Source organism: Dreissena polymorpha, chromosome 5, assembly GCF_020536995.1.
Source record: "Dreissena polymorpha isolate Duluth1 chromosome 5, UMN_Dpol_1.0, whole genome shotgun sequence".
Taxonomy (NCBI): Eukaryota; Metazoa; Mollusca; class Bivalvia; order Myida; family Dreissenidae; genus Dreissena; species Dreissena polymorpha.
In genome coordinates, this window is record NC_068359.1 from 88,803,244 (window position 1) to 88,819,847 (window position 16,604).

A 16,604-nucleotide genomic window follows, 5' to 3' on the forward strand; every position below is an offset into this window, starting at 1 on the left:
CTATGTTTCTTATGTACATAAATCAATTATATATATTTTGTATAACATTGCTAGTTCCTTAACCATTTATGCCTAGCGTCTAGAAAAAAGACCTTTGTAAACAGCGAAGACCCAGATGAGACGTCGCATGATGCGGTGTCTCATCTGGGTCTGCGCTGTTTGCTTAAAGGAATTTCTGTAAAAATATTCTAAATATAAAAATAAATATACTAGACATCCCTAATTTTGGAAATAAATTGATTCAATTTAGAAGGATGGGAGAATCCACTAGGCATTAATGGGTAAAACCGTCTAAAATTAAAGAGCTCTTTTACTTACTCTCCTCTCTTGGTCCATTCTATACTCTTTTTTTAATTAACACTTGCTAAGTAGAAACGGTATTTTGTCTGACATGTTTAAGTATTTTTTGTACTTTAACACTTCTACATTCGCTGAGTTTATAAGATTCTAAGATCCTGGTACTATAAGTAAACGTTCCAACGGTTCTAAGTCACCAAGTACAATGTAATTTATGTCCATTTAAAATCCAAACTTTCCATGGGCCTGCTTACATAAAGGAATGCCATTATATAGAAATTGCGTCAATCAAAATGAATCGATATTCTATTGTTTTTATTCAAGCATGATTAACTATATATGGCACAGTCAAACACAAGTTCGTTATTTATAATTTAAACAGATCACATTACTTTGTTTAGCCGGAAAGCTTAACCCTTTGCATGCTGGGAAATTTGTCGTCTGCTAAAATGTCGTCAGCTGAATTTCTAAAATTAGCATTTTCTTCGATTTTTTTTCAAAGAATACTATCAGAATAGCAAACAGTTTGGATCCAGATGAGACGCCACGTTCTGTGGCGTCTCGTCTGGATCCAAACTGTTTGCAAAGGCCTTCAAAATTCGGTTCCCGCACTGTAAGAGTTAACTTAAAACCGGATGTATATCTGTTTCCCGACAACACGTTCGCTTTAAATGTTGTTTTAATAATATAATTTCGCGCATAAGCCTAATTCTATTAGCGATTTAACGACAAAATATCTCTAATTTACTGCTGATTCGTTGATAGCAACACATTCTACTCTGTAGCGTTATATCTTATCTAAAGTTCAATTTAACTGTATGGTTTGGTTTCAATTGTACTTTAAGCCGTAAAATTAAAAACAAAAACAAACATGAAAACATTTAAATATATAAGTAATAGCTAATAACGCACTGACCTAACAGAAATGAAATAAGCGGCGAACAAGCATATCGTTTGGACCTTTTCATGCCATTTGATCCGCTTGTACCTGGTGCCGATTAAGGGAAGTTTCTCAAAACATAAATTTCACATGACACTGGCCTTAAAACGTCTTTGGTTACGATGATCCCTGATGTACATTGTTCACTTTTTAAATCTGTGAAATAAACAACAACAGATTATCGTTGTGACAAAAAGTTGGAAAATTCTCATTTTAAAAAACTGTGAACAATTCCCTTAAAAATATGTAAATATTTTCATATGAATTCCATTTCATTATTGTTTCATAATGATGAGTAAAACGCAGTTCATTGAGAAAATTATTCGTGACATTCGGAAATAATTGATCAATTTCACCAAAACTCAACTGAAAACAACAAAACTGTTTGGTTTTATCATTTTCGATATTACTGTGTGCGTGATATATGTTTAAATAATACTTCGCATTTTGACTCGGTACTAAATCGTCCGGGTAAGACACAATGGACTATCGATAAAAGTTGATAACACAGTTTTGCTTTCAAGATGATGAAACAAAAGATACCAAAAAAGTGTCATTAATGGAAGAAATCGTTTCACTAACTAACCACAATGGTTTGCCGTACTCTTCAGTCGGTATGACAATCGTTCTTGACAGACTGAAATTCTACCGAAATGTGCCAGTTTGCTATAAAAACACAATTTGAATTTTATTTTCTATCGAAAAGTATTGTGCAAAGATGTTCCATTTATAAGAAACAAACTTATTTTTATAGACCCGCGTCATGCGAAAATGGGTCTTATGCCATATGCGGCAAGCGTAGCTATGGTTCAGCCTACGCATCTCGCAGTAGATCAGGAGATACCTAATGAGACCACGAAACCTTGTGTGATTTATAGTGGACAGCGCAGCTCCTGACCAGACTTAGCAACGCGCCATAAAACCCATTTTTGCATGACGTGGCTAGAAAAGTATGATTTGAATGTGTCGATTGAAAACTGCATGTAAATCAAATATTTGAATACCATATAATTAGATGGTGAAAAAATAAACTCATAATAAACAAATTGTGGACACAAATAATGTGATCTTCCGTAGCATTTTTTTTATTTACGAACATTGACGTGTTGTTTGAAAACACGTGCAACACAAATTTCAAGAGTGAACAAACAAGAGACAAAAAGCAACATTATCAATTTAAATCTTTTTGTTTAAATAAAGTATTTAAATTGCACTTTTTTCTAACTTTAATTCAAAGTCAAGATATTATATGTTAGCGTTTCCGATCACCAAAATCGCCAATGGCAATTGATTCTGTCCGCTGGCGATTAAAGTTGAAAATGTAAAGAAAATGGCGATGGTCAAAACAATCAAGGTAACTCTATAGATGATATAGTATTCATTAGTTATAGAGAAGATTTTCTTAAAGACTCCGAAGATTCGCCAAGCGGAATGGTTATTGTCCGTATGTTGATAGTCGTTTCACTACATCGTCTGAGGAGGGACGGATATGGGAACATCCTCTGGTGGCTCTGTTAATCAAGCGAGTACCGTCATCCCTAGACCCGGACGTCCTTTCCTGCTGACTTCGCTGACTCCCAGAACTTGGAAGGATCGCTTAGCGGAATGGTTATTGTCCGAAGGTAGATTGTGGTTTCACTACATCGCCGGAAGAGGAACGGGAGCAGCGGAGGTGGCAGCGTAGAGGACGGGCGTGGCGAACAATGGGCAGAGATACAGACCAGGTTTTCGAGGGGGTGACCCTGGGAAGATAATCGAAGTGTCGAAGGACGGCGGTACCCAGTACGCTTAACGTGCTGCGGAAACCGTTCTGGGGTTCGGGTCGACGGCGTGTGGCGACTAGAGAGTCCATACAAGCAGCTCAGCGCGCGAGGAGCGGGAAGAAGAGCGTCTTTCATTTTTAGCAGAGTAACATTGTCCCTTTAAGGGCAACCATACATGAATTGCCGTTAAATCGTCTACCAATGCAAATACAGGTCTCATTCCCCATCGGGCACTGGTCTATTTTGATTAAAATTATTTCGTCGGCGAATACCCGGGCAGCTGAGGTAAATTTTACAAGCCACATTACAGTTATGTGTGCTGACAAAGATCACGGTGTAGAATCATATCTTTCTGTCAAATGCTGCCTATCTGTGCATTCTTCAAGTACTTTTGTTTTTACCATTTTGTATGCAATTCATGCTCACAAGGCCTTAATGTTTTTTGTGAAGCTTCACTTTACTATGTAAAGTGAGCAGAAAACACCAACCGAAAAAAACTATTTTTTTAAGCTTCACATTAAAAACGGGATTATGACGGCTCTGTTATAACGAAAAAAGTTATGAATAATATGTCCACATTTTAATATATACTGACTAGTAAAAAATACTAGATTTATTAATGTAATGTAGATATGCGATATTAAATATAACAGCAATTGCGTTTTTAGAAATGCATGCAATGCGTTTTACAGTTCTGATATTATATGGACGAAAACAAATACGTACTCCATCCCATCCATTCCATGTTAACTACAGCACTTCAGTTAGGCAAATAGTCTTACTTAATTTCCTTCCAATATAACATATTTTCCGTTTCCGTTTTTGTATTTATAAGTGGGGATATAAAACAATATCGATGACAGTATCAACGTAGATGCTTTACTATTTTGTTTAAATAAGATATGACTTTCGAGCAAGTATTTAAAGTAATTTAAACGGATCATAGTAAACAAATTATTTAAAAAACTCACATGGTGGCATTTATTGTGAAATAAACATATATTCAATAATGTTTTCTAGTGGAAATTTTGGCTTTGTAAACCTACCGCTGTGTTATATTGTTGTTTCTGTCGAAGTTGGATGTTTGCTGTGTAAGTTATTATAATCCCACTACGATATTTGCTATACAAACAACCCTCAAAGTTAAATATAATGTGCTCGAAATGTACTTATACAATATTTATCGAGTTAAGGTGCAAATAAAAACATAATAAATACTTATCAATTAACACGCATATAATTATTTTTAAATTGTATGTTCATTCACTTGTAAGCCATGTTTTATAACAATCATTCGAATCAACCCTTAACAGTTTTCCAATTCGCATCGTGTATGCTTTTTGTTGAGATAACGTCATATATATGCGATACATATTTTACGATAAACCAGGGTAATTCCTTTTGCAGCGCAACCGCCATTGTTGAGGTTGAAAACGAACATAACTCATTTTAGCCCGGAGATTGAGTGTGACATTACCGGGTTTACAGCGACAAAAATTCGATTTTATGAAAATCTGAATGAGGTAGTAAATGTTAGTCTAAGTGGACGGTCTTGTGCAAAATGGTTTATGGTACCGTCCAACTTTTTCGATTGTACGTGCATAGTAAATATGACCGCAGGTTGTACAATTGACGTTGATTGGGACGGAACGGTTTGTCCAAAATGGCAATGCGCAGTACTAGACGAAGAAGGTGTTCTCCATTTCAGCAACTATATTAACGTTTGTAACTCAAGTTAGTATCGAATGCATGTTCATTTTGTTTGAGTTCTTATAAAAAACCTTTATTGACTTCACATGTAAAATATGTGTTAAACATCACATCGATTAATAAATGAATGTTATATATAAGTTTAAATGAACATGACATTATTTTTTCTAATAATCATTTTATGATTTTCATTTGCACTATAATTAATTAAATTCATTTCAGACAAAGACCACTTAACAACAAAGATAATTGGCAATGCCAATTGTTCTGGTCGTATACCATTTAGGGTGAAATGGACCATATTTGGATTAAACATTAAGTATAATATGATTATACCTATATTGAAGACATTTACAGCAGCCAATATAAGTTTCTTTGTGGACAAATATACGTCATACCAACATACGTCCATATCAACGTGTACTTTCCAGAAACGTGTGTCTGAAGACTGGAATTTGAGAATATTGGGTATGGCAGTTTATTTGTATTATTTAACAAAATACGTTCCTTCATAATAATTATTATTATTTCTCAATTATTTTCCAAAGTGATAATGATAACTTGCAGATTCATCGCTATTGTGCTCAAGCAACAGTGATATGCCCAATAATAAAACATGTAAAGCCACCGATGGAAACCCGATGGTCACTGTGATCAGAGAGCCGTATATCCGGTCACAATGTCAGTCAATTCGGACGACACCAGCATCGGACATGCTGACTCTGTGTGAGGCTGTAAACAGGAAAGACCTAGGAGCAGAACGTTTTGTCGGAAATATGACTGGTCTGTTCAAATTGGAGATTCTTGGTAAGTTTAAACTTTACTTTATTTGGAAGTGCGAATACATCATATGTATTTTTTTCTCCAGTTTTTGCTTTTGCCCATAATGTATTTTATTATCTTTTTTCTTCATCTTAGTTAAAAAGAACAGATTCTACAGCTCATGCGTTTATCGTTTATTTTGTGTTTCAACGGAAAAGTTGGAACGTATCAAAATAATACAAAAATGCTTGTTTTAGTTAAGTTTGATTTGTTTTGAATGGGTTTGATTTGGCAGTCACAGCATCGGTGATGGAATTCTTTGTGGAAGGTTTCAACTATCAGACACACATAACGTTCAACGAAACTACCCAAATAACGTTACGTTGCCAAGGTGATGGATTCCCACCCCCGACCATGCAATTATTAAAAAACGGCATTGAATACAGTGTTGGAAATTCACCGTTTCGACCAACCATGAAACTGAATGGATCCCAGGATACCGGAAATTATACCTGCATTGCTGCAAATGCACTCGGCAAAGACGGCAAGACCGTTTACATCAGCTGTCATATTAACATGGATAATCATCAAGGTTATAAGATACTTTTAATATCAATCTGCTAGTAGGTCTAACTAAAATAAAATAATGATATAACAATTAACACAAACTTGTATATTCTTATCTTACTTAATTTCCATTCTAGTTTTATAACGGATCACTTTATTTCTGATGATCACTTATATCAATTGTAAACATTCAATGAATTAATTGAAAAAAAAAAGCCAATATCTGTAACCAGGGTCCCTGTAAAAGACATGGTAATCAAGTTTAGATGAAAAAATATTACACATATGTTTGGTAATCTCGCGTTCTACAAGTCTTAGAATAAACGTAAGTGACGTAAGTAGGATCGAACACGGATGCATACTGCATTGTTTGTATTAGATTTTTGCCAAATTTTCCGTTGTACATTCACGCGCATTAATATACATATTCTTATTTTAGATTCTCATTTTCGTTCAAAGGATTTGACATGGCGACTGCACGTCTTTTTTAATACGATATTGGTCTCACATCAAATAATTGAGAAATAACATAAATTAGTAAAACTGAAACTCGTCTCTCTTGAAGGCAATAAGGCACGCACAATAGTTTATATCATAGGTGGTTAGCGCGTGGCCATGATATTAATTAGTAAAAACACCTACTCGTCATCGATCAGACCCGATTCAAGTATGAAATTTACAGGAATAAAGACACACCTTCGCGTTGGACCCATGAAATCACTCGTGTGTTTAAAATGTCGGTCAGTTGAAATGTATGTAAACAAAGGTTTCAAACGGCGCTGGACAGTTAGTTTTGATGCATAATGTAACAGGAAGAACGGTAATATGTTTTGTTGTCATACGTCTTATTGAATTATGGTACCAAGGTCCGTGAACTTTGCAGGGAAAATTACCTTTACTGCGTGAATATTTCAGTCTTGGATCTAGTCTGATCGATGACTAGTAGGTTATGAGAAATAAGTATCGTGTTATTTCTTAAAATTTGACCCAGCATTTGTAAAAATATAACAAGATATGTACATTTACGGAAAGGAAATGCATTTCTGCGTTGAATGAGACCAAGTTCATGGAAATCGCTGCACAATTTATGAAGTTATGACTGTTCAAAGCGATGCACCCTGTTTTTGGGTCATTTTGAGTTGAAAACCTTGTTATATATATATATATATATAAATAAATAAATAAATAAATATATTTAGTGGTGATTTTTTTTCAGAGAAGTTGATTTTTCGTTATAATTTGAGTATTTTTAATTTAAAATAATGTTTTACTAATAAATATCATAGCCACGCGCTAACTACCTGTGGTTTATATTAAGAACTAACCATGCAGTAATCTTGTCTTGAAGATCAGCCACTAGCTGCTGCTATATTAAACATGAAGTTAATTGGCACCATACTAGCTGGAGCAGGAGCGCTGTTACTGCTTGTGATAATAGTTTCTGCTGCCTGTGGGTACCGACTTTACAAACGAATGAAAACAACAGGTATAGAGTAGTAGTTACTTTCGTTTTGATACAATTTTAAATACTCGTGAAATGCTAGTTTGTTTTCAACTGAAATGAACAACAATATCATGACTCAATTTCATTATTTCATACCCATCAAATTTAACGTTTTACCCTATTATCAATACTCTAAATGAACTATGTTGTGAACAACTTTTCAGAAAACGTCGTTTGGCCAATGACTCACCTAACGACCACAACACCAACTGGGTCGTCTATACCATTGAGTGACCCGACCTTGATTTATAATGAAATTGACCCACATATTATAGATCCCGATAGGCAAGTTGAAGACGGTAAGAAAATGCGTACAATCAACAGCCGAGCATTGTGCATTAAGAAACACTCACTAACATGCATGTATTTGCAATGTCACAGATTTTCTTTGCAACAAAACAATTAATGTATTTTTATTTCCAGACGATGCCACTAATGTTTCACAGTACTCCTTTAAGTGAGTATGTTTTGATCCATATGAGTTTCTTCGTAAGCTTTTCGTTCCTGACATTCGCCAATAAACAAACGACGCTAAATGTAAGATTTGAACATGTAGAAAAACTGCATGCGTAAGATAAGAGCATTAATACTTACCGCTTTTAGATTAATGGCATAGATACAATAATGTAATGTATAAAATGTATCATCGTTCACATCTTATATTTAGTATGGAAAGTTTTGACATCGAAGTGTTATTAACAAGAAAACTTATATACATTTTCTGAACAATAATTCATTTTTTCACATATACACATATTTAACAAGATTTTAAAGGAATTTAAAAATGATACACACAGATGATGGATTGTTTTTCAGTTTGTACATAAATTATACATTCGAAGAATTCAATTCTACTTTTGTTGGTTCGGTTTTCAGTGCAGCAGCAGTAGGTAATGAGGGTATAAATCATTCACCATATCTGGATGAGTCGCCGATGTACCTCATTGTGACCGCTGATTAGTATGACATGTTATAGTTATGAATAGATGTTATGTCAATAAGTGATATTTGAACGTCTCCGAAACACGCGCAAGAACATTTAATCAGGCCGAGGGGGATGTAATTATTTCTTAGATTATCACATACGTATACGAAAATACAGACAGACACGTAATAGGTTCAGTTTGATATTTTCTTATATAAACATTTGTATGCGAACGATTACTAATTAAATATAATATTTTGAACTCGTTTAAACAATTTACTATATGTTTTAAATTGAAAATCCAGATGAACTTATTTTGCGTATATTTAGTTTAATATTACTATATTTTATTCACATGACTTGCGATTGTCAACCGTCATAAAAAGAAGAAGGGCTGTAAAATCATTAAAGATATTGCAACATTTTAGAGACGCTATATAGATGACCCACCATACACATCTGCTAGGAAGTTTAAAATACAATTAAACAATAAACAGTGTCGTATTGTGCGGTTGTGGCTTCTCCAGCAGCTGGAGTTTCACTTCTTTATATTGTATTCCGATCCAAGATTGTTTTTCCCTATAGAAAAGTAACTTTACATTGCTCTCGACCAATCATAATCGGTTATGATAATGATGCTAACGATGATGTCGATGCTGGTGATGATCTCAATAATGATTACATTTGATATTGATAGAGATTTCAATATCACGCACATGGATCACGCGAAGATTTACTTTTGACAACTGGGTAACCACAAGGTACGAGGTCGTTTTAAATATACAATCAGCAATGGTCATTGTAAGTGGTTAGCCCTATGCCAGTTATGGTTAATATATGTCATTGTTTAACATGAATCATAATGGTAATAATTAAAACAAGTCAAAATATAAACAAACGCTACCAAGTTTCGCATATTTAGTTGTAAAGCAATTATTACAAAAGAAAACATAATTGGTTCTAATATATGGAAAATAATCCATAATAGTATTGACTGTCGTGTATTAGAACCAGTGCTTATCACAAGCTACAACAAAAGCTGCGGTCTTTCAATATCCACAAATAGAATCACAAATAGAATATATACACAACAAGAGACACACGCTGTTGTATGCTTAAACGCGGTCTTAAAATTTTAACAATCAGTGTCACATGTTCGCAAGTTCTTTCAATAAGCATTTTACAGAAAATTGATTAAAATAGGTTGTCAGTTTATTTTAGCAAATGCCTTAGATGTTTAGATTTTGTTGAATTATTATACTCGCATAGACTTTTTGTTGATTGATTATACTCACACTTAGAGTATTTGTTGATTTATTACACTCTTAAAGGCAGCTTTACAATATACGAGGGCAAAACGTCTGTGATTATTATCAGCTGCACTATACATCATTACACGTTAGTAATTGCATCTAATAAAAGTATGCATTTTATATTTTAATGTGCAATTTAGTGTTGAAACGCGATTCTCATACAATGCAGTATACTTGTGATAAAGACGTTCACAATAGTACATTGTGAAAAGGCATTCAGTAGCTGAACCACTTGTAAGATAATGAAATACTACATTGGATTGAATGGCAAAGTACACACAAGATAATGAAATACTACATTGGATTGAATGGCAAAGTACACACAAGATAATGAAATACTACATTGGATTGAATGGCAAAGTACACACAAGATAATGAAATACTACATTGGATTGAATGGCAAAGTACACACAATATTTATTATTTCAGATTTAATGGCTCATACAACATATATACTTTCATATTCTGTTATATAAATTAATTGTTTAAATATAGAGAATAACCTGCTATTGCCGGATAGTTTTGTAATACATCAGGCGAGGCTTAGAATAAACATAATGGCGAGGTTTTCCCTCTATTTCGCCCATTTTAAAAGAAATAAAGAAAAATAATCGCTACGACGCTGCATCTGTTTGTGGGAATGAATATGAGAATATGATTTTTGACGTTTGATGTGTTAATATTGATGGCATGAGTACTTTCGCTTAATTTTTGTAAAATATGTATTGTGCTGTTTATGTTGCTTTTTGTGTATAAAATAAATAACATCTTAGTATCAAATTGTTTGTCTTGTTTAATCTGATTCTCTATATAATAACTTTAAAAGTGATTACGATTAAAATGAACTCCAAACATTGCTTGATATAACAATTTCATGTTGAATTGATATACAAAATATATAAAATAGCGTTATATCAGGCAGATATAAATGCAGCGTTATGATAAATTAAAATACCAATTGAGCGTAGCTCTCATCCAAAAGCATATGTCATATTTTTACCAAGAAATGGCATTTAATTTTATTTACAAGCTATGACAAATGATTGGCTATCAGAAAATAACAGTCAAAAACTTACATCTTATTGAGCCTATTTACTTTAGAATACGTTATATGTTCTATTGTATTTTAAATACATATTTACCGACAACATTATTAGTATACAAGTATTTATATAAATGATGCTAGTATTTTACAATCGGTTTGGCACATTTTGCTTGATGAGCTCTATATTAAAACGGGGTAAATGGAAAATGCTTACACGAAATTCCACTTAAAAACATTTACTCACATTTCATCGTGGGTAAAATATTTATTCCCTAATCAATAACCTTTTTACCTAACCATAACTGACACAACTTATGAATACGTGTTGTACCAGCAGCTGTTTGCCCACATGTAAAGTGTAGATTGAAACTGTCGATTTACACCAGGACTTCGTTAGGGATTGAATGACTATTAAAATCAAAGCGCTGAAGGCACTGAAGATGTTCGCTATTGCATAATTTAACACGCGATTCATTTTTCAAAATCAATCGCAAGTTTGAAATGAACACACGCCATTCAACTTTATAAAGTGTGTGTCATAGCGCACGGGTCGAGTTTTGTGTGCACTTTTTATCATCCTTATTATTTCATAGAAATAACTAAGACAAAATAAAAACAACATGCTTCTTGGAGTTCTGAAAGCATAGAAAGTATGATGAAAATGGTAATGATAACTTAATATAAAGAAAATTTGCAGTCACCATCATATTAAAGGAATATTATTTTCTAATATCAAATGACTATCTCACCAAGAATATATATTCATAATAAAAGTTCCGTGTACAAAACTTTTGATTTTTGACACCATATACAAATTCAAAAAATATACAATAATCTTCGTATCTTGTATATGGAGGAATAAAAGTATATAAAAATTGCTGTTTATGCTTTACTTGTTACCCGAGCAGTTCACACGGTGTCAACAACGCTAACATAAACATAGGTATAGAGCACTAATGCGCTTTTAGGCATAGCTGTTTCAGTTTTCATCTTAGTGACTTTTACATAACAGACACGCATGAATATTTTCGAATATTTAATAAGCTGATTCGAGATACAACCTCTGAATTTTTGCTACATCACTGCGTATGTGCTCAATTCAAAGGATGTATCACTGTTCAGTGTAAGGAATTCCGGACTACTCTCTGTATGCTCAAACGACACAAATTGTGGCCCTGTTACAATTACGCGTTACAATCCATCTCGCAGAATTTCACTTTCGCCTCCAAGATGAGAAAACAATCATTAGCGAAATAGTATAGTGTCACGATAAGAGAAAATCGTTTAATTATCATACCACAATGTTTGCCGTACTTGGTCAGCACGTCTGGAAATCATTCCTTAATGTGTGGATAGGCTGCCATTATTAAAAAAATTGCTATTTTCAATTCAATTTTGTATCAAAAAGCATTGTTCTTAAATGTGGCATTTTCAATTCGCAATGAGATTTGTAATGACCCTCGTCATGCGAAAATGGGTCTTATTCCATATGCGCCCTACATATAAATAGCCCACTCAGCTATCCCTCCTTCTGGTAAGGAGAAACATAACATATTGAGTGATTTTAAAGCGAACAGCATCGCTTATGGCCTGACTGCGCAAAAGCACATGTTGGGTTAAACAAACGCTTGCCGAAACGCATAAGACCCATTTTCGCATGACGGCGCTATTGACGTGTGATTTAAATGTGTCGAAAGAAAACTGCGTTTAAATCAAATATAAACATACGATATATTTCGATAGTGAAGAAAGATACTCATAACAGGCATATGAGGACACATATGAAGTGCTCTCCCGTAGTATATTTTTTATTTACTCACACTAATGTGTGGTTTGACAATGCTAACACACATTTCATGCGGCGAATATGCAGCTTACAAGTGAAAAACACAACACAATAGTTTAACTTTTTTTTAATTGTATTTAATTATTTAGAAAAGTAAATTGCTTACTTTATTTCAAAGTCAGCGTATACGCAGACTACATTTTTAAAAGACATTTATTGTTATTAATATATTTAATATAATATATTAAGTTGTTTTCGGTTTTAGCGATTAGAAAGCATTTTCGAGGTTGCCTATAGTATGCCTGTAGTAATTGATGAACTCATATCCAACTGTCTATGTATTGAGAACTGTGAATATAAACAAGCTTAACCTTCTTCTAACCTTCTTCTATTGCATTCGTATTATTATTATAAATTGTTTGTTATATTCGGGTTTAGCAATTATGAAACTTTTTTGTCTATCGTATCGCTGAAGTTATTGTTGAACTTATGTTCAACGTTTTATAAATTGAGAATATAAATAAGCGTCAACTTTTTCCCGAATCTCTCAATTTACGACCTGTACTACGTCATTGAGTTGTATGCGAGAGCGTAACCTATTGCGTTGTTATAACCCGTAAACTTTCATTTGTTTATCGACAGGCGAATCTATAAATAGCCTCATATCATGAATGCCAAAACACCCGCGAAAAAGAACCACGTGACCAAATAGGACGCAAAACGCAAATACCATGCGACTACGACTTTTATTATGTAAGAACGCTCCGCAATTCCTTTGAAACCGGAGCCTTGTGATTGCTATTACGTAAATAATCGACCTCTAACTGAAGTAAGCAAAGGAAACGCAGCACCTAATTGACCCATTCCTTCTATGTGCGAAGGCAGATTGAATTTTACTGATGTATGGTTTGCCTATTATAACACACATTATAATGCGGTAAATATGCGACTAACAAGTAAAAAACACTATAATTAAACTTTTGTTTTGAATTAAGTTATTTAGAAAACAAAATTCCAAACCTTATTTCAAAACAGCAAGACTACATTTTTTAGAGAATAGTATTGTTATATTTAAATGTTTTTTAACAGTTTCAGCGATAATGAAACATTTTTTATGTTGTCTATCGTATCCCTGTAATAATTGTTGAACTCGTGGTCAACGTATTATTAATTGAGACCTGTGAATATAAACAAGCGTAACCTTATACTATTGCGTTATTCTCACACGGACTCCCCTTTGTTTATCGCCAGCCTCAGATTTATGAATGAGTTGAGCGAAAATACTACGTCACGCACACGCAGCAGAAAGTGGACTATTTTAATCATTCATAAACAATCTCCTCCGCGACACGTACAATAAGATCATTGTTTATTGATTCTTTTCTATAAAACACGGTTCGAAAATATTGAATGTAACACGATATTAATATAATGTTTCCATTTGTGAATACACATAATTGGAGAACTCAAACCTCTTGCATAAATTATACAACTCTTTCTTGCGCGGATACGCAAAAGGGTATTGGGTTAATCATACCTAGGCCGTATCGACCTGAATTTCACATCAAGCACTTTAGACGGTCGCTAAAGCGACCATCTAAAAACTGTCTTCGCTAACGTTGAACGACAATGTCTGCGACTTTGCCATCCGTATGCTAGAGGGTCCATTAACAACCAGTGTAAGTAAAGATCGAATACAATACAAATATGGAAATTAAAAATAACGTCTGTTAAGAATATTTTTAACTCCTTAGGTAAGACTTTAAATCGTTTAACAATTTTAATGCTTTTATTGACCGTACCAAGACACTGTTAAGTTGGTAAAAACACACACACTCGTTTTAACGTCGGGTGAAAACATTTGAAAAAACATACCGACACCGGATACTTCGACAAAGTACCTTTTGCTATGAAGGATTTACTTTTTGTCTATTTTTTCCTGTTTCAAAGATTAAACAAAAATACATTTCATAATATAATATTTATCTGATACAATTAATATATAAGTGCTTATTTGTGACTTGAACAGATTTTAAACTAATAAAATTCAAGCAATTCACAAAGTTTTGCATAGATTTTCATACAACATTTATAAAAATGTACATATTTAAATAGAATTTGACATAAGCCAAGGTCTTACATAGTTTTTTCCGTATACTGCATATTGTCATACTAACAAAATTTAAATCAAAATGATTAAACAATAATAACGGTATGTAAATATTTCAAACGGACTCGACAGTTTCCAAATCTGACAATAATAGGCCTTCCTGTAATAATCAGCAGTTGACTGTTGGAAATACGAAGTCCAAGTGGAAGTAGAAATAGAAGAGAGTCTCATTGGTGTACAACAGCTTATATGTTGACATACGACATGCATGCGAATGAAAGAAAGAGAGAGAGAGAGAGAGAGAGAGAGAGAGAGAGAGAGAGAGAGAGAGAGAGAGAGAGAGAGAGAGAGAGAGAGAGAGAGAGAGAGAGAGAGTGAGACAGAGAGAGAGACAGAGAGATAGACAGAGAGATAGTGAGAGAAAGAGAGAGAGAGAAAGAGATGATTAGAGAGATATCTAGATAGAGATAGAGATATAGAGAGATATATAGAGAGATACTCTCTCTAGATAGAAGATAGATCTCTCTCTCTCTCTCTCTCTCTCTCTCTCTCTCTCTCTCCTCTCTCTCTCTCTCTCTCTCTCTCTCTCTCTCTCTCTCTCTCTCTCTCTCTCTCTCTTCTCTCTCTCTCTCTCTCTCTCTCTAGCTCTCTACAGAAGAGAGACAGATAGCTAGAGAGAGCGACAGACAGACAGACAGACAGACAGACAGACAGACAGACAGAGATAGAGAGAGGGGGGCGAGAGGGAGAGAGAGAGAGACACCACAGGAGAGAAGAGAGACATTGAGAGAATTCGAGAGATAGAGAGAGAGAGGGAGAGAGATAGCGAGTGAGAGAGATAGAGAGCGCGGAGAGAATCGGAGATATAGCGAGTTATAGAGAGAGAGAGAGAGAGCGCTTCTCTCTCTAGGAAGATCTCTCTCGAGAGAGAGAGAGAGAGAAAGAAGTCTAGCCTCGAGAGAGAGAGAGAAGAGTCTCTCTCTCTCTCTCTCTCTCTCTCTCTCTCTCTCTCTCTCTCTCCTGAGAGAGCTCTCTCTCTCTCCCGAAAGATCTCGAGATCTAGAGAGAGAGAGAGAAAGACATACAGACATACAGACAGACAGACAGAGAGAGACAGAGAGATAGAGAGGGGGCGAGAGGGAGAGAGAGAGGACACAGGGAGAGAGAGAGACAGTTTGAGAGAGAGGGAGAGAGACAGAGAAAGAGAGAGAATGCTAGAGAGAGAGGGAGAGAGAGCGAGTGAAAGAGAGAGCGCGCGAGAGAGAATGTTGAGAGAGAGAGCTAGTTAGAGAGAGAGAGAGAGAGAGAGAGAGAGAGAGAGAGAGAGAGAGAAGAGACAGAGAGACATAGAGAGAGACAGAGAGAGACAGAGAGATACAGAGAGAGACAGAGACAGAGACACAGAGAGAGAGAGAGAGAGAGAGAGAGAGAGAGAGAGAGAGAGATAGAGAGAGAGAGAGACAGACGGACAACCCGACAAACAGACGACAGACAGACAGACAAGAGACAGAGACATAGATAGAATAGTAGGGTATGAGATAGAGAGGACCGAGAGAGAGAGAGTACACACATAAACACATACAGATACAACGAGAGATGTCGTGAGTCGAAGAGTAGACAGGATATAATTAAGAAACTACACAGAAGATAATTAGCAGAGAGATGATGATAGCAGATAGAGATAGAGAGATAGAGAGTAAGAATAGTAGAGAGTATATATCCTATCTTTCGCTCTCTTATATAGGATCTCGATCGCTTTCGCTACTCTCTCTCTACTCGATCATCTCCCTTCATACGCTATCGCGCTATCTCTACTCTTTCCTCTTACTCGGTCTCTCTTTCTTTTCTCTCGTTCGAGGAAAAAGAGAGATGTAAAAACGGT

The 16,604-nt window shown here is 34.8% G+C and overlaps 1 protein-coding gene across 1 annotated transcript; it reads left to right on the forward strand.

Moving 5' to 3' along the window:
• The first annotated feature begins 3,861 nt into the window (after window positions 1-3,861).
• Window positions 3,862-10,518, forward strand: LOC127832107 (uncharacterized). Its single transcript, XM_052357337.1, has 9 exons — window positions 3,862-4,091; window positions 4,408-4,734; window positions 4,933-5,178; window positions 5,278-5,517; window positions 5,768-6,064; window positions 7,388-7,525; window positions 7,708-7,842; window positions 7,967-8,000; window positions 8,420-10,518. The coding sequence occupies exons 1-9, from the start codon at window positions 4,010-4,012 to the stop codon at window positions 8,502-8,504; spliced, it is 1,584 nt and encodes a 527-aa protein (XP_052213297.1). The 5' UTR covers window positions 3,862-4,009; the 3' UTR covers window positions 8,505-10,518.
• Window positions 10,519-16,604: the final 6,086 nt, after the last annotated feature.

What these genes read in the sequence shown, in the direction of transcription:
- LOC127832107 (XM_052357337.1), top strand. Translation starts at nt 4,010, where the DNA reads ATGTTTTCTAGTGGAAATTTTGGCTTTGTAAACCTACCGCTGTGTTAT. An exon ending in CTGGAATTTGAGAATATTGG is followed by an intron (nt 5,179 to 5,277) that starts GTATGGCAGTTT and finishes GATAACTTGCAG; the next exon opens with ATTCATCGCTATTGTGCTCA. An exon ending in CGATAGGCAAGTTGAAGACG is followed by an intron (nt 7,843 to 7,966) that starts GTAAGAAAATGC and finishes TTTTATTTCCAG; the next exon opens with ACGATGCCACTAATGTTTCA.